At 43.1% G+C, this 22,236-nt stretch overlaps 1 protein-coding gene across 2 annotated transcripts in view; it reads left to right on the top strand.

Moving 5' to 3' along the window:
* Window positions 1-20,946, top strand: part of nacc1b (nucleus accumbens associated 1, BEN and BTB (POZ) domain containing b) — a 36,553-nt gene extending 15,607 nt beyond the window's left edge. For both annotated transcript variants that reach the window (XM_085409224.1, XM_085409225.1), the window contains 5 exons: window positions 2,858-3,079; window positions 6,294-6,753; window positions 7,459-7,756; window positions 7,918-8,015; window positions 9,289-20,946. In XM_085409224.1, the coding sequence (XP_085265350.1) occupies window positions 2,858-3,079; window positions 6,294-6,753; window positions 7,459-7,756; window positions 7,918-8,015; window positions 9,289-9,617 (1,407 nt within the window). In that variant the 3' untranslated portion in view covers window positions 9,618-20,946. The remainder of the gene's footprint in view (window positions 1-2,857; window positions 3,080-6,293; window positions 6,754-7,458; window positions 7,757-7,917; window positions 8,016-9,288) is intronic.
* The last annotated feature ends 1,290 nt before the right edge of the window (window positions 20,947-22,236 follow it).

The following is a 22,236-nucleotide window of genomic DNA, read 5'->3' as shown; positions in this document are numbered from 1 at the left end:
CACCAGAGGTACACTTCAACTGTGAAAGACAGAATGTGAAAAAAAATCCATGAATTCACATGGTAGGATTTGTAAAGAATTTATTCGTAAATTAGGGTGGAAAATAAGTATTTGGTCACCTCAAACAAGGAAAATCTCTGGCTCTCACAGACCTGTAACGTCTTCTGTAAGAAGCTTTTCTGTCCCCCACTCGTTACCTGTATGAATGGCACCTGTTTGAACTCATCATCTGTATAAAAGACACCTGTCCACAGCCTCAAACAGTCAGACTCCAAACTCCGCCATGGCCAAGACCAAAGAGCTTTCGAAGGACACCAGGAAAAGTATTGTAGACCTGCACCAGACTGGGAAGAGTGAATCTACAATAGGCAAGCAGCTTGGTGTGAAAAAATCAACTGTGGGAGCAATCATCAGAAAATGGAAGACATACAAGACCACTGATAATCTCCCTCAATCTGGGGCTCCACGCAAGATCTCATCCCGTGGGGTCAAAATGATCATGAGAACGGTGAGCAAAGATCCCAGAACCACACGGGGGGACCTGGTGAATGACCTGCAGAGAGCTGGGACCAAAGTAACAAAGGTCACCATCAGTAACACACTACAACGGCAGGGAATCAAATCCCGCAGTGCCAGACGTGTTCCGCTGCTGAAGCCAGTGCATGTCCAGGCCCGTCTGAAGTTTGCCAGAGAGCACATGGATGATACAGCAGAGGATTGGGAGAATGTCATGTGGTCAGATGAAACCAAAGTAGAACTTTTTGGTATAAACTCAACTCGTCGTGTTTGGAGGAAGAAGAATACTGAGTTGCATCCCAAGAACACCATACCTACTGTGAAGCATGGGGGTGGAAACATCATGCTATGGGGCTGTTTTTCTGCCAAGGGGACAGGACGACTGATCCGTGTTAAGGACAGAATGAATGGGGCCATGTATCGTGAGATTTTGAGCCAAAACCTCCTTCCATCAGTGAGAACTTTGAAGATGAAACGAGGCTGGGTCTTCCAACATGACAATGATCCAAAACACACCGCCCGGGCAACAAAGGAGTGGCTCCGTAAGAAGCATTTGAAAGTCCTGGAGTGGCCTAGCCAGTCTCCAGACCTCAACCCCATAGAAAATCTGTGGCGGGAGTTGAAAGTCCGTGTTGCTCGGCGACAGCCCCAAAACATCACTGCTCTCGAGAAGATCTGCATGGAGGAATGGGCCAAAATACCAGCTACTGTGTGTGCAAACCTGGTAAAGACCTATAGTAAACGTTTGACCTCTGTTATTGCCAACAAAGGTTATGTTACAAAGTATTGAGTTGTATTTTTGTTATTGACCAAATACTTATTTTCCACCCTGATTTACGAATAAATTCTTTACAAATCCTACCATGTGGATTCATGGATTTTTTTTTCACATTCTGTCTCTCACAGTTGAAGTGTACCTCTGGTGCAAATTACTGACCTCTGTCATCATTTTAGGTGGGGGAACTTGCACAATCGGTGGCTGACTAAATACTTTTTTGCCCCACTGTATGTGCTAGTAGACCAGTAGAAAAACGATCAATACAACAAGATTTGATACTAGAAAAGTCATATCGTGCAATCACAGTTTACTGTTCCTAAAATGTTCATTATTTGTAGTTTTCTTACTCCATCAGCTATTTTGGCAGAAATTGTTGATAGAATTGTTAATACAATGACCAAATAGTGCTAAAAATGAACGATCTTTTAGTTCCCAGTAGTGTTGTGATGTTAAATAGCCAGGATGTCCATGTTTGATTCATGATTACTAGATTTAAAGTTGCCTTATATGTTTTGTGTGTGTGAATGTTTCATTAAGGAGAATTCTTTTCAGCATTATAATATGGAGACTGTCAATTTTGAACTCCAGGACTTTTCGCTTAATTTGATTATACTGCTTTAGATTGTAACCACAATAACATGAACATATTAACCTTTTAATCAGCACATATTTTTCAGATATTACTATTTTATTGTTAAACTACTACTGGAGCATTCCACTGGCTCATTGATGGCTTGTATGGTCATTTGTTTCTGGCTTCTTTGTACCATTATACATGAACTTCAGGTGTGAATTACTTTGGTCATTTCCATAGATTGTGTATAGAAGATTAGCTAGCTAGTGCTAAGTAACATACAAATAAAACAGAAGTTTCTTCTTAACTGAGGCCAAGTGCAAACTTCTTGGACAGACTTTTTATTAGTTACTTCTAATAAAATGACAAAATATTCTGATAACATAAGCTACACCCCTAATTTTAAGCCTTAAAGAAAAAGAATAGATCAGTGATCCCCCCCCCCCCCCCCCCCCCCCCCCCCCCGCCTCATAAAAACAATGATGCAAAGACTCCAGCTCTGTTTGTTGAATCACCCTTTTAAGGATTGTTTTCGGAAATTTAATATTTGGGTATGTTCGGACAGAGGATCAACTCAATTTTGGAGCGAGCCTCTGTTGTCCACTAGAGGAACTGCAGGTTTTGTAATACAAGTGTTGGCTTCATTTGTTCAAGCTCAGGATGCTTCCTAATGTCATCATTTACGTTCTTTATTACTAAATTATTACACCACTGCTGCCATGTGTTGCCTGAGATTTAAAACAGAGTGCTGGACACATTTTTGATACCTTATTTGAGAAATGTTAAGCCCAGCTCCATCAAACAACCAAGTTTCCCTCAGTAAATATTTAATATATGTATATATTTAATAGTGCTGTCTCTTTTTACCTGTCTTCAGTGCTACCGTCAGATTTGAGTAGATATCAGACATACAGTATGTTTACAGTAGATTTACCCTTCTAATGGCATAATATGTTTTGATCATATTCATGAAACTTTCCCCACACCAGGTCTCCTCTCCAAGCTGTGACTCCCAGGGTCTCCACACCGAGGAGACCCCATCCTCTGAGCCTCAGAGCCCCGTCACTCAAACAGTGGGAGTGGGCGGAGTTGGCATCGGTGCTGCCACTGTAGGGAGGCCTGCCTCCTGCCTGACACCCCTTCCCCTCGTGTCCAAGGTGAAGACTGAACATACAGCCACAACACCTCAGCCAGCTCCACAGCCACAGCAGGTAGGTTTGGTCTGGGCCTTGCTACACAACCCCACATGCTTTTGTCTTTTCTTTCTTTTTTGGCGGATGAATCATAATCTTGAAATGAAGTAAGAGTCCAAAAACTTTCCGAGGAAGGAACATGAATTTTTTTAAAGGTCAGACTCCTTATTCGGTTACTTCAGCTTCAGGTAGAGTCAGATTACCCTAATAACGAAGTATATATACTGGATATGTTCATTTCTTTTCATTGAAAATGGAGGAAAGCATCTGTTGTGAGTTCCAAAAATAGTTTTCATGTGATGTCAAGTGCTGCTAATCTGCATATCTCTTTAGGGGCAGTGTGATCATCATCACATACTTTTGGTATAGATAAGCAAACATCATCATATTTGTCAGGTGTAGTGTTTCCCCATCAGTGGCAGATTTAACGTTAGTTGTGTGTGAGACGTGCGATCTTGTTAAAGCTGATATATTGCATGTTACTTCTTATTTTCACTTAACATTTCTGTAAGTGAAATGTTAACCTGTAGACGTCAGACTTTTTCCACCACTGATTTGTTTTCACAGTTAAAAAGACAACAAAAAACAAACAAACAGAGACTGAAATATTGAATATTGAAATAGTGCCAAGAAAACAGATCATCAGATATTTTCAGACGATTTAGAAAAATAGCAAGAGGGCTGGTTATTAAATATAATTATTTTAATAAAAGTTGGGCCCAATTAATCAGTTTCTGTTACAGCTTGTGTTATGATTTATTTATGTGATTGTTAAATCAGGAGTGTTAACATCATTGGAGTTCATATTTGAGACAAATATTCCTATTTTTCTTTTAGTGTAAAGAAGTACATTTTGATTATTTATTGACACATTTAATGTAATTAATTTTAATTTTAAATAATAAGTGTCCCTCGGGGTGTCCTGTGCGAGGTGCTGCAGGAGTATGGGGTGTCTGGCCCATTGCTACGGGCCATTCGATCCCTATACAACCGTTGCAAGAGCTTGGTTTGCATTGCCGGCAATAAGTCGGACTCGTTACCGGTGGATGATGGGCTCCGCCACCATTTCTGTTCATAATTTTTATGGACAGGATTTCTAGGCGCAGCCAAGTGGTGGAGGGCTTTCACTTCGGTGGCCTCAGAAACTCGTCAGAACCACATCATCTGTGGATGATGTGGTTCTGTTGGCTTCATCGGATGATGGCCTCCAGCTCGCACTGGAACGGTTCACAGCCGAGTGTGAAGCAGCAGGAATTAGGATCAGCACCTCCAAATCTGAGGCCATGGTTCTCAGCCGGAAAAGGGTGGAGTGCCCACTCCGGGTTGGGGATGAGTTCCTGCCCCAAGTGGAGGAGTTCAAGTATCTCGGGGTCTTGTTCGCGAGAAGGGAGCCGGAGATCGAAAGACGGATTGGTGCTGCGGACGCTGCACCGGTATGTCGTGGTGAAGAGAGAGCTGAGTGTAAAAGCGAAGCTCTCAATTTACCGGTCGATCTACGCCCTTACCCTCACCTATGGCCACGAGCTGTGTGTAGTGACCGAAAGAACGAGATCGCGGATACAAGCGGCAGAAATGAGCTTCCTCCGAAGGGTGGCTGGCCTCTTCCTTAGAGATAGGGTGAGAAATTCAACCATCCAGGAGGGGCTCAGAGTAGAGCTGCTGCTGCTCCACATCGAAAGGAGCCAGTTGAGGTGGTTCGGGCATCTGACAAGGATGCCCCCTGGGCGCCTCCTGGGTGAGGTGTTCCGGGCATGTCCCACCGGGAGGAGGCCCCGGGGCAGACCCAGGACACGCTGGAGAGATTATATCTCTCGTCTGGCCTGGGAACTCCTTGGTATTCCCCCGGATAAGCTGGATGAGGTGGCTAGGGAGAGGGAGGTCTGGGCTTCTCTGCTTAGGCTGCTGCCCCCGCGACCCGGCCTCGGATAAAGCGGATGAAGATGGATGGATGGATGGAATTTTAAATAATAAACTTTATATAAAGCAAATGAACATCCTGAGATTTGCATTTTGTCATTCTGCTGCCAAAACTACACGCAGAAAATGTAACCGCATCTTTCATTTTCATGCTCTCATTCTCTGCAAAGCCTTCAGTGGACTGGATCCCCCCCTGGAAGGCTGATTCTGGCCTTTGGGTCATATATTTGATACTCCCGATAGCTCAGTTACATATTATTGGCTGTGTGAAATTGTGCCTTTTTGCCCTTCCATCTCAATTCATCTCAATTAAAAAAGCAACAAACAAAACAAAAAAATCTTAACTTGACCTGAAAAATTCCTGGGAAAAGATTCTTCTTCTTATGCAAAATTTCAGATCTATGCTGTCATTAAAAAATACTTTAAGAGATGGGTGCGGTGCTGGTATTATGTCTTCATGAGTATGGAGAATCCCTAAAATATTAGGATGTCCAATCATTATCAGCAGATCTGGGGACCTTTAGATGACTGATATTGAATTCACAGTTTCTCACACACGAAGCATATAATATTCTTGAAAACTGATAAAGGCTTGAGATGTTAAAGCTAGAATAGAGAAAAAAGCATCCACCATCAGTGTGACATTGCCCAGGTATGACACCATGTACCAGAACAACTCAGTTCATAATATATGCAGAATTTGTGATTTGTGTTTATTGTCATTTTCTCAGTGTGATTTTTTGAATTACAAACGGGGATGCAGGGTAGCATGGTGGCGCAGTGGTTAGCAATGTTGCCTCACAGAAAGAAGGTCCTGAGTTTGACACCGAAGATCATTTCTACATAGCTGAATTCTATTGTACTAAAAAGAAAACCCACCATCATCTATTGAAATCCTTTTTTGATAAACTTATGACCATAGCGACCTGGAATTTTGTACTTGTAAGAAGTACATCTTCCCCTGTCTGAGATGGTCAGTGGGAGGCATTTGACGAACTGACAATGAGTGGCTGAATGAATGTTTTATCTCAAACCCATCTCGCTTTCATTACAGTCAAATCATTTCTAATAACGAGCATGTGTGCTCTGTTTCAGCTGAGGCCGGCACCTCTGTTCAATATAGGTGCATTAAAAACGTGCTGCCAGAACCTCCAGTGATATTTGTTTGATGCTGCTTGAGATGGGAAACGTACCATTTGTACTCTAAGCCACGAAACCATGAAATGACATTTGTTTATTACTGTGTTTTATTGAGTGTTCCAGTCAGGCGCTGGTTTATAACCAGCATGTTTCTCTCCCTCTCTCTCTTCCTCAGCCGGAGGGCTCTCCCTACTCTGTGGTCTGCACCCCTGTGGCCAAGCGGCTATGGGAGGGGGGTAACCGTGATGGGGGAGGGGGGTCAGGAGGGGGCGGGGGCGGCGGGTTGAGGAAGGCCGCACGCTATTCTTCCTCCTCCTCTTCCTCGTCCTCTTCCAATACAATAACCCAGGACGCTTCTGGCCGCGGACCTGCCGCTAACGCCTCTCTGGTGGGCAGCGGAGGCAGCGCTTTAGTGGGAGGAGCTGTGCTCAACAGTAACCACAACAATAACAACAACAACGGCGGGACCCCAGAGGGTACGAGCCCGGGCACCCTGAGCATGTACACCAGTGACTCGCCCATCAGTTACCACGACGATGAGGAGGAGGATGATATAGCAGATGAGACTGAAGAGCAGTACAGACAGATCTGCAACATGTACACCATGTACAGCATGCTGAACGCCGGAGCAGCAGGTAAGCGCTGACAGCAGGATAAATGCATCAGCGGGTGAGTTCATTCCAGGGTTACTGTGCAGCTCCGTCTAAAAGTTTCCTCCTCTGATCTCTGCAGCGCTTGTAGTGTGTTTACGAGTACGAATGGTGGAAAGTTTGTTTATCCAACTTTCTCAATAGTGGAGGATGTTAGCGAGAGCGAAATGTTCAAAACACTGAAACCGCTGAAAGCTGTGGTCCTGCTTTAAGTTTGTGAGCTGTTTATGGTCTGCTTGATCACTAGTTTGAGGACAATCACATGGAGGTTTGAATGGAACGATGGTGAATAAAGTTGGTCGAACGGTATTTTGTTACATGCAGGAATTGGAAACTGGGGCACAGCGAGGTTTGTTGTTTATTGAATGTTTTAGGATCAGACTTGAGACTGAAAAGTTCGAAGGAGCAGCATCATGTGCTTACAGTAAATATGCAGTGGTTTCAAACAAGAAGGACCATTAACAGAAGTACATTTAGAACTGGATGTTAAAAGTTTATGGCTAACGTGTATGATTGAACGGCCTGCATCCAGTTTTTTTAACATCTGAGAGCTGGCCCCCTTTGTAATTCCCTTTAGAAGTTTTGTATCACTGCTGAAAAGCTGTTGCTACTATATAAAATTTTTAAATGATCCCTAACCCTCATTGCAAAAAAAAAAGAAAGGTAACACTCGATCTTTCCCTTCCTCAGTTGTCGGGGAGCGGGTGGAGGCTCTGCCAGACTTAGCCCCAGACTCAGGGGGCGGGCGGGGGGGCAGAGGGGGGCGGTCCCGGCAGGAACTAGCATCGCTGCCCGCCGAGCTCATCAGCCAGATCGGAAACCGCTGCCACCCAAAGCTGTATGAGGAAGGAGACCCGGCTGAGAAGCTGGAACTGGTGAGCGGCACCTCTGTGTTCATCTCCCGCGCCCAGCTCATGAACTGCCACGTCAGCGCCGGCACCCGCCACAAAGTGCTGCTCAGACGCCTTCTGGCGGCGTTCTTCGACAGGTCAGTGTCTGATTTTGGGGGGTTATTTTTGTAAGACTGATATAATAAAGATTTTATGGTTGATCATTTTTGCGCTTGTTGACAGCAGACAAAGATGTGCATTGTCCATTCAAGTATTTTATGTGTTGATGTGTATTTTTGTTTTGTTTTAACTTGCTCAGGAGCACTCTGGCTAACAGCTGTGGAACCGGCATCCGCTCCTCAACCAATGATCCCAGTCGTAAACCTCTGGACAACAGAGTGCTGCACGCTGTCAAATGTGAGTCATACAGAAGACGTACAGTGTATGTATACTGAGAGTTACATGCATAGACTGTATAAGGAAGATGGACGTACCCGTCGGGTTGGAAAAGTGAAGCCAAAATGAAATTGCCTTAAACCTCAGACCATGTTGCTTTCTGGTGACTAAAATGTCAAAGTTCAGGCTTCTGCATCATAGACTGTATATAAAAGATGTACACAACCCATTGTAACCTTTTGTGCTGTGAAGTGCCATTTTGAAATGGTATGTTAGCTTTTTTGGTCACCGCTGTCTGTTTCAGTTTGAAGCAAGAAGTGACCACATTTAAAGAAGAGGGTAATGTGCTCAGTTAAAAGCTAACGCTAGCACAAAGGATTGTCACTGACATGGCCCAGGTACAGATACCTGCTAATTAATGCTAAATAGCCTACAAATAACGCACTAAAATTTCACTCAATTCACTGAATTGACTGCACAGAAAGCAAGGAGACTTGTCAGATATTTATAGTAGAATTTCCTCACAGTACACCAACACCAAAACTCCATGTCTAGACATCCAGTTAAGTGACTCAAATTAGTGGCTCTGAGGCCGAGCAGAGAGCTGGAAGCTACAGTCGCCTTTACCAGCATCAACTAGTCACATAAAGCAAGCACACCCAGAGTTTTAAACGCTAATAAATATGAGGGCAAACTATAACAGTTGTTATGAAAATGTACATTAGCTACAGAAGACAAATTGGGCTTGGGAGTCTATGATACTTGCTTTTGGAGCCAGCCTCAAGTTCAGTTCAATTCAATTCAATTTTATTTATGCAGCGCCAAATCACAACAACAATCGCCTCAAGGTGCTTTATATTGTAAGGTAGACTCTACAATAATACATACAGAGAAAAACCCAACAATCATATGACCCCCTATGAACAAGCACTTTGGTGAAAGTGGGAAGGAAAAACTCCCTTTTAACAGAAAGAAACCTCCAGCAGGACCAGGCTCAGGGACCAGTTTGGGTGAGAGAAGGAAGAGAGAACAAAAAACATGCTGTGGAAGAGAGCCAGAGATGAATAAATAGTATGATGTACCCAAAGGTTCCCCTTTGTTCAAAATTAAAGTCTACAAATCAATGACATCACACTGGCCTATGTTTATATACAGTCTGTGATTGCATGTCAGTATGCAAAGCTGCAGCTTTAGAATTTAGGCTCTAATGCGTTTCTGCGTTTCTCTGCCATATGTTTTTCTCTCCCATCATTTCCTCTTATTGTCCCTTTACATACTCTTTGCCTCGCTCCAGTCTACTGCCAGAATTTCGCACCGAGCTTCAAGGAGAGCGAAATGAACGCCATCGCTGCCGACATGTGCACCAACGCCCGCCGCGTCGTCCGCAAGAGCTGGATCCCCAAACTGAAACTGCTGATGGCCGACAGCGACGCCTACTCCGCGTTCCTGGCCGACAGCGTGAAGATGGAGGCCGACGCGTTGGGGACGGAGCAAGGCTTTGACCCCGCCTCACTGGAAGCCGTGGCTGCAGCGGCAGCAGCCAACAACAGCGAAGCGGGAAGCGGAGCCACGCCGGCAGACGGCCTGCAGGGGGCGGGGGGAGATAGCAGCACTTTGTTTTGAGTGAGTGAACGGACAGATAGATAGAATGGACAGATTGATGGAAGGAGGGGTGGAATATCTCTGGGGTGATGAGAACAGAACGATGGCCACTCTGGTCTTGACAGTAATCACTCCTCCCCTAGCCCGCTTTATGTTTGGGGATATGTTTCTTCAGTTTGTTCTGCTTGCCTTCCTTTGTTTGTCCACGTTTCTGTCTGTCTCCACAGCTCAGAATGAATCTCTGCAGTTTGTTCTTGAATGCTCTTGTGGAGAGAGATGGTGAAAGGTAGCAGAAGGAGGTTCGCTCCCCCCCAGTTCCTCATCCTTCTGCAACCTTTAGAAACCTGATTTCAGCCTTTATTTTTTTATGTTTTTAAGAGTGTGTACTGTCACTAAAAACCTTTTCTTACCATAATCACAGACATTCCCTAGGGGAAGGGGGGCGGGGAGGGGTAATCCAGTTTGGAGAAGGCTCCTTCTCCAAACTTCGGTAACACTGTTGTTTTTGATATTGAATGTATGCGTGGCGAAGCATTCGAGATGCAGCTGAGTGAGGTTGCGCCGAGCCCTTTTTGTTTTGTTGTTTTGGTTTGCTTTGTTTCATCTGCCAGATGAAAGCTTCTCTGAGTGTTTGGGCTCGGTGAGGTCAGGGGTTGAAATGAATATTAATATGTATATTGGCATGGTTTATGATCTCCTCGACCTCAGCCTGCTCTTTAACCCCAGCTGGCCATGCCGGGAAGCTGACCTACTGGTCTTCAGAGAAATGCTCTGACTTGGACAGCAGCTTTTCGATTGGCTGGTGATATGTTCAGATTTGTTAGCGAGTTTAAAGCCTAATCAATAACCTTCCCCCCTCCCAAACCTTCCCCACATTTTGGCCGTTAAACTCTAAAAAAACAAAAAATAAAATATCAGTTTGTTTACTTTTTCTGTTTTTTTTGTCACCTTTGTGTGTGATGTTTGCCGAGACTCCTGAAGGAGAGGAAATTTGTTACCGATGATTGTAAAAGAGTTTGCGTGTGATAAATGCACTGTGTTATTTCCTGCGGTATGAGTACAATCGAACTAAGTTTTTGTATGTATCGGACTGAGAAAACGGTGTGGCTTTATTTTAAAAAAGGCAAAAAAGAGAAAAATAAGAAAAAGCTAGAATCCAATCTCTAAGTTTGTTTAACTCCCCCTCTCCCCTTTTTAAAAAACAATCTGAACGAAAGTCGAGAATTGTCTTAAAGCGAGTTTCTGCCTGTGAGCTTAGTGACAAATTGAGTGTGTGTGTGTGTGTGTGTGTGTGTGTGTGTGTGTGTGTGTGTGTGTGTGTGTGTGTGTGTGTGTGTGTGTGTGTGTGTGTGTGTGTGTGAGAGAGAGGATACAGCGGCGGTGCTCTTTTCATGTCAGCTCATGTTTAAATTGATTTCTCCGAGAATATTAACGGAACGGGCTTCCTCAGGCTCTGCCCGCCTGGATATGTGCTCGCCTGGCACGGACAAAGGTGCTAATTCAGACGGCGGTACATGGCGAGCAGCACGGCTCCGTGCGCGCATGTAGGTGTGCGTCTGAATGGCCGCACAGTTTGTGCTGCCGCAGAGAGTGTGAGAGAGAGAGGGAGGCCAGACAGAGCGTTTCACACACGCTTGGGCGATTCATTCACCCATCACTGCAGTGAGCACACATACATGCGCTAATACGCATTTGGGGGCTGTCAGCTGCATCGGCTACAGTACACCAGAGCGACGTGGGAATTAAAGGGGAATCGCATCGAAGCGATACGTTTCAGATACATTTTGTGTTTGAGGAGAATGCAGCAGATAGAAAAGTGGCTCAAAGTTGTGCGCGTCTGTTTGAAAGTGAAATTCCTGGCTTTATAAGTGCTTATAATGACAAAAAAAGGAAAGCTGCTAAATGATAGAAGTCAGAGAAATGTTGGCATAGAAACAACCCTGAAAGTCGTTGCAGTCATGGTTGCTTTTGGTACTTGCGTGTGTGAGTGGTAGCTTTCAAGAAAAAAAAGAACAAGAGTGCAGAAGTAGATCTTTTCTTTTAAAAAAAACTGGCCTTCAGCTTTGGCAACGCAGCTGAATACAGTCATCAAGAAAACCCTGGAAAGGGCTTTCTGCTCTTGTTCAGTTTGAAGTTGAATGCAGGTCCAGAGGAACGTTTGATTTAGTCCCACTGGTACTCTGATCATCAATGCCACTGTGCTGCCTGAAATGGATGTTCAGTGTGTTTTATAACCAGCTTTTAATTTCAGTCCTTTAATCTTGCCTGTTCAAATCAAAGCAGTGGCAATCAATAACAATGAACTAATAACTAGAGCCTGACTGATACATATTGATTGGGCAATATTGGCATCACAGATGAATCTGTATTTCCATATATGTTATTCTTTATTGAAAAAGAAAATCATCCTTGAAGCGATGTAGAAATGGAAAGAGCGACTTCCACTTTATTGTTTACAATATTCTTAGCGGTCTCAGAGCGCAGTGCTAGTTTGTGAAATGCATTGTTGTATCACGCAGAGCTCAGATTTTGGTTGGTGCTTCGCTAAGCAGCAGGAGGAGAGAGATGCATCTGACTCTGAGGGGAGTTCTTGTAGGTGGTGAAGATCTGTGAAGTAGCGCTTTTTGCTAGGAGTTTTTTTTTTTTTTTTTTTTTTTTTTTTTTTTTTGAGGAAAAGGTCAGTAAATGGCGCTAAATGTTCCAGCAAAGTCACTAAGTTGGCAGTGAGGTGAACTGCAGTATGACAGTTGGTGCTGCAATGGAGAGGACTGAGACTGTATATACCTGCACATCCAGAAAAATATGTGAAAATCTTTATCCTGCTATAACTTGTAATTGAATAGACAGCACAGGTGTGCACTGATGCTACTCTTTCAGTCTTGAGACTGAATCAAGACTGAAATAGTGCTGCGACTGGTGCTGACAAGAGACAGGTGAGGTCAAATAATATTAATGGAGTTAATGGAGATAACCCTGTTACATTACTCCAAGTTTAATAAAAGCTTTCTAAGAATTGTTAAAGCAAACCTAATGAGAGTGACGGAAGAACTTTTTATTAGATTTAGTCAAAGTTAAGAGTAGCAGGCTCGAAATGCCTCCACACAGAGCAATTAAGAATGGAACCAAATGGATCAGCCCACAATCAAACCTAAATAGCAGATTAATGCATCTTTGATCTCAGTTTTCATTGTTCCTCTAAATCCCAGTGTCAGTCAGGCTTTGCTAAAATCTTTTGTCACTTTAAATATTCCCCCTTTCTTAATTCCTGTCTCCCTGCGTGCGTTACTTTCAATTTTCCACTGTGACAAACACATCAAAAATGTGGATTTTTTGTTTTTTGAGCACGGCAAAACCCAAACGGGACACAGGTTTTATTTCTTTTTCCTAATCATACGTGGCCCGTGTTTTTGCGATAGAAGAAACCTGAAGCACCTTAATGCTAGTGAAGTGGGCAAGTGGAGCTATTTGAACTGTTTAATATCATTGTCACAGTTTCATATTGCTGTTGTGACTCTACCCACCGCCCACACACATACAGACACACGCTCGCACACGCAAAGCAAAGAGTCTGTAGTCAGACTGTCTCTTAAGCGAAACGCAGAAACAACCCTGTACAAGATCTTAGTGTGGAACCAAAAAAAGCAACCTCTGGGGCGCGTTGAACGAAACCAGTTTTTATAGATCAGTGTTATGAAAAAAAATTGTCTGCTTTTTAAAACCTGTTTTATGAGGAAAGATGTTTATGTGTTTGTTTGTTTTTTTTAATATACATATTTAGATGTAAATCAAATGCTTTTAGTCAAAGAACCCTTAGTCTTGAGACAAGCACCTAAAGGCCAAGAGGAGGAAGTGGGGAGGCGCCTTGCCCCACCCTCTGTGATGGACCACATGGTACGATCCACAGAGACTCTACCAAGTTCGATACCTGGGGACAGAACAAGTGTGAGACATGAACAAGGAAAGAAAAAGAGAAAGATATAGGATGGAGAGGGAGGGGGGGGATGGACAGTTTGCACTATTTTTGTTTTGCTTTCTTTTTCTGTGCGTTGGCTCATTCGCAGTGTTTTGTGTAAGAGCACTGTCTTAAATGAGGGAATCAAAAAGAATCTGGGAGAGATGGAGAGGGAAGGAGAGGACAGTGTAAGCCTCCATAGAGAAGAGGGACGGATGAAGAGGGGGGGAGGGTGGTGGCTGGGACGCTCGGATGATTTGGTGTGAATGCATGCATGCATACGGCTGTGTATGTACGTGTGTGTGTGTGTGTGGTTTCTTGCAGGGTGGGTTGGGGAGCTGTTTGTAAAGGCTTTGTGTGTGCGTGTGTGTGTGTGTATCTGTGGGCGAACAGAATGTGTGGGTGTGCTTTTAATGTGTGTGTGTGTGCGCATATTAATGTATGTATGCAGTTTTTTTCCTCTCCTCTCGCTTCCCTCTATCTCCATTTATGGCATGTTAATGTCTGCCTCATCACTAGAAAGAGCTTTTGACAGTGGTACTGTGTGTGTGTGTGTGTGTGTGTGTGTGTGTGTGTGTGTGTGTGTGTGTGTGTGTGTGTAATGCGCATGCCTATGCCAGGCTGGGTCTGCGTCTCGATCTATGTGCTGCATACGTGTGTGTCTGGCTTCATGGGGCGACTGCGCATGTCTGTCACTGTGTGTGGGTGGTTTGGGTGCTCAGCTCTGCAAGGTCTGTGTGTGTGTGTGTGTGTGTGGGTGTGTGGGTGGTATGTGCACAGAGGTTGAGATGAGTGGCTGTTTGTTTTTGTCTGCCTCCGAGAGCGGCATACCTTTCTTTTTCCCCCTGTCTCTCACACACACACACACACACACACACACACACACACACACACACACACACACACACACACACACACACACACCTGCAGAGTGACATATACACAGCACAGAGTCTGTATATGTGTATGATATCAAACGTGCAGATGTGTTGCGGGCACGCTGCATGTCATGACTACAGCTCGACTCTTCCTGGATATTTTTTTAAAAACATAAAAATCCCTTATAAGTAACGCAAATCTCCAACACTCAGATTTTTTTGCAGTAGGGGATTTTTAATCTACAAATTTCCTCCCAGATGTCCAGTTGCTGCTGCCTTTTAAACATCCTGTACTCCTGCATGGGACAGCAGCAAAACTGCAGCCAGGACTCTGACACTTCCCACCCCCCTCTCTTCCTCTCCCCACCCCTCTCTTCATCTCCCCAATTGTTTTTTCTCTCGTCTTCTTCCCTCCCTCTTTTCTCCGTGTCCTCGCCTGTCTCTCTGTTTTCCATTCTCTTTGTTTACATCTTTCTGTCTCGCCGCCTCTTTATGTATACATTTCTCTCTCTCTCTTCTTTGCTGCCGCCCTAGGTCGCTCTCACACATACACACACAAAGGAAGCAGCTAAATAGTGTGGGTCCCTTGTTGCTTCATTACGTGAACCATCATTTTCCATCGACCACTGCTTCATTTCTGTCTCGACTCCATTTTCTTCACAGAATGCAAATCCCTGCCAAACTCTCCCCTCCTGTATATCTGTATCCACTTCTGTGTGTGGGTCTGTGTGTGTAAATCTGTGTTTGTGTGTGTGTGTGTGGGTGAGCTGTCTATAACAACAAGAGAACAGGCTGCCAAATATGTTGCTGCATGCGTGCGTGTGTGCATACATATGAGCTATTCGAATGCAAATCTGAAACTAATTGGGCGTAGGTACATTTGACCGAGCACGTCAGTGCTGTGTGTGTGTGTGTGTGTGTGTGTGTGTGTGTGTGTATGTGTGCGCGCGTGGACGCCGTGGTCCGACTGTCTTCTTTTGTTTTAACCGCACCTTTTAATAATCACACTATTGATGAGGAAGGTCTATCTGTCCCCATATTCCCTTGGCTGCTGTGGCCAGCCAATCAGAGTGTCCACATGAGAGACGCAGCCAATCATGAGGTGAATATCAACCAGACTGTTGAACCAAGTGACCAAGTGAGAAATAATTATAATTATCTAAGACTTGAGCAGTAAGGGGAAGAGGAGGAGGGGGAGGCGGCGGCGGTGCTGCTGTTCTTCTTGAGGAGGAGATGTTTGTTAAGAATCTCCCAGGACAGACGAGGCATTGCGGCATTCTGCCGTCACACGAGCAAAGCCTCAATCCAGACAAAGACACAGGAGTGAGAGGAGAGAGGAAGAGAGAGGAGACTAATGACAGGGAGGAGGATGTGGTGATTGTCTCTCCGTGGCCCTGTGCCACCACGATAAATACTTAGGTGCTTGTTTGTTTATGTAGCGTGACATTTTGCAGAAGGGTGGGGTTGGGGCTTGAATGAATAAACGGTAGATTTGCTTAAATCTCTTAAAAAGGCTTGATAAGAAGAGCACCCAGTTAGTGGACGCCGACTGGGATCCAGATAAAGACGTGACCTTTCAGCGCCTTTTTTTTTAACCCCACAAAGTTAAAATTGCACTAATTTTTTAAATATTTAAGTAATACCTTTAATGTCCAGAAACGGATTTGGCTGAATTCTTTTAAAGCACTGCAGTGTGATGGTGTGACAGTGTGAGACCATTTGAGCTTCGTAATAAGGGGCAGTGTGAGTTTACAGTGTTTCACAGTACACTGAAACACAACTTTATTTTCTACATGTGACCTCTTTAAGCAAAATATCACCTCCATCTTCATTATATGGCAAACTGTGTGCAAGAACCAGAGCTGACATGATCAATCGATCACCATAGCATGAATTAGTTTATCAGCTGAATCATCAGAATCACTGGTTCCCACTTCTGTTCTGCTTCCAAATGTAAATATTTGCTTGTTTTCGTCCTTTCCTCGGTGATGCTCAATTGAATATCATTGGATATTTGGACTGTTTGAACAAGGCAGTTTAAAGGGCTCTGGATGCACCACTGTATCAATATTTGCCTTGCTGACCGCCATTGGCCCATCCACAAATAAGATGACATTTCCCGATGGCACCGGCCAATCTTTATCTGTCGTTCCATCAATCTTGCACTGGCTAAATGTTAAAAGATGAGATAGCAAGCTGAAAGCTTGTAATGAAGAGTTCTTTGTTTTCCTGACACAAATTGGATAAAAAAATATATATATATTCCAAATTGTTTGTAGAAACATCAAGACTGTCCCAGAAGTGGCATCAAAAAGGAGAACTCTAGACGTAGTCCTTGAATTATTCAGAATTTGGAAAAAAGCAATAATATGTGTAATTATGTAGCAGAGAGAGGTTTTGTATCCTTTTCATATAAGAACATCCTACACAGGGTCATAGGTTGGGAGATACTAGTTGCTTTTGTACCTTAGTTTTGGGAACAACGGATGATGTACCCCACTTTTTACACAAATTGCGGGTCCTTCGTCGCTCATAGAGCTCCATTTTTAAGGTCTTTTTTCTTTATGTCCTCCTGGGAATTAAGTTCTTCTGCAACATTCGAGGAACTTTCAGTGAGGGAAATGTAATGTGATTAGTCAGGATGTAAGTGTATTTTGAGCAGCTGAACATGCAAATGCAGGGCCAGCAAAAGTAAATGGTGGTAAAAGGTTAGGCATGTAAAGAACAGCTCCTTATATTAGCCTTAAAAATGGACCAAAACGCAGAGAAGTGAACTGACAGTGAAGTCCAGGCTGTCTCGAACCTCTCTGAAACAAAGAACATGATGTGAATACATAGTCCCTGCTAGCATTTCCCTTCAACTTGCTGCCTAGTGATAAACTAGATAGAGTGGGATTACAGGAAATGAAAAGACCACAACAGGAGGTGATTGGAAATTACCAAGCACTGGCCTGGGAAATACATCACTTCAGAGTTTGTATTACTGGTGCAAATGCAACCAGATCAAAGACTGGTAGGTCTGGTTTGGTCCAAAAGCAGCTACTGAGGCAGCCGTTAGCCTACAGCGTTGTTTTAACACAACAGTCTGCATGTCTTAAATTTTCCACAGAGGCAGGCAGGAGAACAAAGTGCAGGAGTCGTGATTAGAGGGAAGCTTTTTGATGGAGTTTCTGCTGTCTGATGGTGCTTGACCTGGTCATCTGGAGGTTTGGGAAGTCAGCTGGGTGCACAGAGGCTCGAGTTGGCTTTCAGAACCAGGATTCTCAAGATAGATTCATATGGATGCTCTAAAATATACAAATAATGGTTGATATCAACCCTGTTGACTGGTAACAGCAGGTGCAGATATCAGTGATCAATGTTTATTTGTTGTCCGATTAATTTCCATTGATAAGATGTTCAAAAAGACACTGAAGAGCTGAAAGGCTCTAAAAGAGGGCAGTTATGTTTTATAATGATTTTTGGCACAAAGATTGAAATAATAAAAAAAAAACATTAACAGTTGGAAAAAAAATATCTGAATGGGTTATTGGGTATCGGTCCAGAACTTCACAGTTCCTGTAAAGTTGGCGTACTTCCAGCGAGCAGAGCTAAGGGATATTTTTATTCATATCTGTTTTATTTACTCTTCGTTTTGGAGGGAATGTTACAACCAAGTAGCCGAGTGCTACGGAGAGACGAGACAGAAGTTTTAAACACTCTTAGACGTGCAAAGAGAAAAAAACTGTATGAACCTGAACAGTAAGCCTCGGACGTCCTAGTATGATAGGCTGTATATCACAGAATATCTTTTTTTTTATTATTGTCGTTTTTCTTTAGCATATAAGATTTAAAGATCATCTGTCACCTTTGACCTTTTAAAGTCGGTTGTAGTTTTTGCCCCTTTGTAGGGCAGCTATGCCTGAGCACAGTTTTCTAACTCGAGGTTGAGCGGGGCCAGAGCAAAGTGCTAAAAGCTTGGTTGTTTGAGTTTTACAGTTTTTTTTTCATCGTGTTTGTTTGTTTTTTTGTTGTTGTTGTTTTTTACATTCGAGCAAGCGTACTGTAGTTTTTGAAAGTTATTTTTAAAGGAGATGCTACTAATAAGACATTAACACCTGTATGTAGAGTTGCCAAGTTGTGTTAAAAAAGAGTCAAAGCTGGTTAGCTGTAAAATAGAGAAAGAGAACCACATATTTTTGCATTGCGATTGTTGTATGATTGAGGTGCTGTGGGCGGGGAGGGTTGGAGAGGCGGTGTAATGCTGGACCAGATGTTTGTTTTTTACTGTACTGCAGCCGTTGTCGGGACATGATCAGGACGGACTGAAAAATGGATGGAGAGCTGAGGCAAACAAAACTGTGGCGGGCTCACATCATTTTAAGGCAATGCGTCTGAATGTCTGTTTAAAAAAACTGTCCTTTCATGGATGAAAGCTTATTCGCTGTTGTCTTTGCATAATTCAGATCAGAGTCTTTGCCAAGCCTGCATAAACTTACACCACAAATCGACCCAAAGTAAGTTTACTTGACCAGCTTTTCCACAAAGAATAAGCTATTGTTGCTTGAATGTTTTTTTTCCTCTTTAAAACGTCACCTGGGGGCTAATTACAGCTACTGCAGCTTCAGAGAATTGGTGAGGGTGGGGGGGCTCAGAAGCTGCAGTAAGTGCCAAAACCACCAGGTGGCAGGATCCCAAGAAACAGTGATCCCATAAAAGCTATGATTGTAATCAAAGAGTCTCGATCACTGTTTTTATCCGAGCACCTTAACAGCAGGCCTGCTGGAGGCTACTGCTGCTCATTTTACAAATCCAATTCAAACCTGCCAAAATGTCTGCGATGCCAAATAAAAGCTGTCAGCAGATTGAAATGTTGCCGACATGACTTCCAAAAGAAAAGAGCACTGCAGCCGTTTTCCTGCTTCCATCCTCCATCCACGAGTCACTCCACATGTTTTTCATTCCTGATCTCTGTCTCGGCGTCCGATCCACAGCGAGGAACAAAAGTGACATGGAGAAAGTGGAGTCATCTTTTTTCCCCTTAAAAATAGAAAAGAAAAGCACCTTTGGGCAAGAGCTCAATTGTTAAGTAGAGCCAAAGCCCTCTGCACCTTTCCGAGCACACTCACCGTGTCACTTCCTGTCTGTGGTTTGGATGTCGGCATCAGAAGAGGGACGTTTGTTGATGTAAGGTTGACAATTGTAGATGTAATGTGAGTTTTGTTTTGTTTTTTGTTTTTTGGGGTGGGTTGGGGGGGCTTATTTGAATTGTTTTTACATTTTTGTACTTCCCTTTTTATTTTGTATGTTTATTTTCTCTTGTAAAGTGTAAAAATGATGATCATCCTTCACCCATGTGGGAATGGATTGCAATTGAACGCAGGCGGGTAGGTAGGTGGGTGGGTGGGAGTTGGGTGAGGGTTACCAACAAAGGGTGAAGTCTGGTCTTGCTGATTCAAACAGGGTTCCTACACGTATATGGAAGTGGAAATGAACAAAAGAAATCACCAATAGAGGAACGATCGTACAATAAGAATTTGATGGTTTACTGGTTCAGGGTCAATCGAGAGTTTTGAGCTTGAAAGTAAAACCAATTATATGTATTCAAATTATTAAGAACTTTTTAAGAAAGTGATTTTTTTCAGATGTACTCGAGTGTCTTTTTGGGCTAAAAATTCCATCCAGTTTATCTGATGCATGGACACTGTATTATCTTTTTGACACTTGTATTCACTTTTTGTTCAACAAATTTTTAATGTGCGGTCAAAATACGAAAGGAAAAATCCTCCCTTGTGCCAACTTTCTTAGCTTTGGTTTTGGTCTACTGTTTGAAAATTTTGGCTTTATAACTGCTAAACGAAGCCTGTGTCTGGGCTGTGAGCAAAAATGATGATTCCAGTGTTTCACTGCACCTGCCATGATATGTCGAATATTTTTAAAAAGATATTTAAAAATAGTTGAAATGCTGAAAAATGATATTATTTTACAGTCACTGTAACAATTTAACAGTCATTAATGCATTAAAGTAAAAAAAGTACTGTTTAGCTAGCTAGCACAATTGTCAGTATCTGCACTAATGATGCTAACAACCAAATTCTTTTACAGTCAGGACTATTTAACACATAAATACCAAACAGGGCATTAACATTGCACATGCGATGTTAACGTTAAATGTTAATGCTCATGGGGAAAAAGCTAGCTAGCTAGCTAGCTAGCCGTAGCATCATTATCTGTGCTAACAACATATCCTCTGCTTGGCTACCAAATGTTTGGTGTCTCTACTCATTTTCAGTTTTGAGTGCACCTGTTAGTGTAAATGTGAAGAAGTGTTTTGTGGTGCAAGAATACAAAATAGAAGCTAAATAGTTTAAAAGTAGAGTATTAAATAAGTTACTTCCCAGCAGGGAGATAATTCTCTGATGGTTTGTCACTATTTGAACAAATTTGCACTAGTGCAGGTTTAATGCTGAAGAGCAAAGTTTTCTTTTTAAACTGTATGGATTATAGACTCACAAAACCAAAGTACAAAGCCATAACATATTCCAGAAAGGAAAACAAAAACTGATGGACAAAAGGCCAAAACACCCCCAAAAGACAGAGGATGTCTGAACACTTGACAAGTCGAAGTTGTAGAAATCGAGGGTGGATTTTTCCTGTGTAGGGGCCCTGCTGAGACTGTCGACACTTTTGTTGTGTGGTTAAAAACGGGCTAAACTTGAGAATAGTGAACAGGAAGTGGACGCAAGACTATACAAGATTGTAATCCTGAAGTGAAGCCTCTTGGTTTGTGTCTCGCCTTCCATCCCTCTGCTCAGCCAGCTTTCCTCCACTTCTTCCTCGGCGTAGCGGACCTGACCTCTCTCACCCCTTCTCCCGACCTCCGATACGGTCCTTGAGCTGCGCGAGTCTTTTTCCTGCTGTCTGCTGGTCTGTAGTCGTCTATCAGAAACATTTACTCTTCTCTTTCCCCAAATCCCCACACACCAGAGACAACACACATGCTCACAGATGCATAAATATCTATATATATACTGTATATGTATACATGAATACAAAACAGGCAAACCTCTGAGATGCCGAAGCTCGCACCCGCACACTCTCTGGAGGTGCTGCAGGACACGTGTGCGTGTGTGCGTCTTCGTGTCGCTGATGCAGTTTTTCAAAAAAAAAAGAAAAAAAAAGAAAAAGTACCAGTTTACCTCGGGAGCTCTCAGCCATAGCAGACCTTAATCCCCACAGATATCTCAGTGCTGCGAGCAGCTTCTGAACTGCTGTGGCTGCCGTTACAAAGCAGGTACATACTTTTTTTGTTTTTCAGGAACAAACCCAGGAGCCTCAGCAGAGCGCTCTCGGGCCATTTGAATGCATACAGTGCAGGGTTTTTACAGAAACGGGACACAAGCTGGGAGTCCATGTCAACACAGTCTTACCTCAGAATCATGCTTCAGAAACGGGGGCGGGGCTTACATATGATCATAGCAACCGTGAATGACTTTTTTTTGTTTTTAAGTTTTATTTCTTGTCTCTGGTGTTGTTGGGTGAAAACAGTCTGCAGATCTTTCTTTTCTCCTTTTTTTTCTTCCACTATAAATATATAAATATATAAACTGTACATTATGACATAGAAGCACTATCAAAGTTTGATTGTTAGATGTGCACTCGCAGCATGAGGTATTATTCTTTATTATTCTTCATAGCCCAGAAAAAAAAGGAAAAGTGAAATGACAGCTTTTGGAAGTTTAAAAAATATATATAAATATATAAAAATAACAAAAACAATGCAGTAGCATCTACTGATGTCAAAGAAAAATACCCAACCTCACCCCACCAC

This window comes from Rhamphochromis longiceps, linkage group LG6 (assembly GCF_057381845.1).
Source record: "Rhamphochromis longiceps isolate RC_006_pf linkage group LG6, R_longiceps_female_GT1.1, whole genome shotgun sequence".
Taxonomy (NCBI): domain Eukaryota; kingdom Metazoa; phylum Chordata; class Actinopteri; order Cichliformes; family Cichlidae; genus Rhamphochromis; species Rhamphochromis longiceps.
Note: the sequence above shows the minus strand (reverse complement) of the source record. Positions and strands in the feature narration are given on the sequence as shown.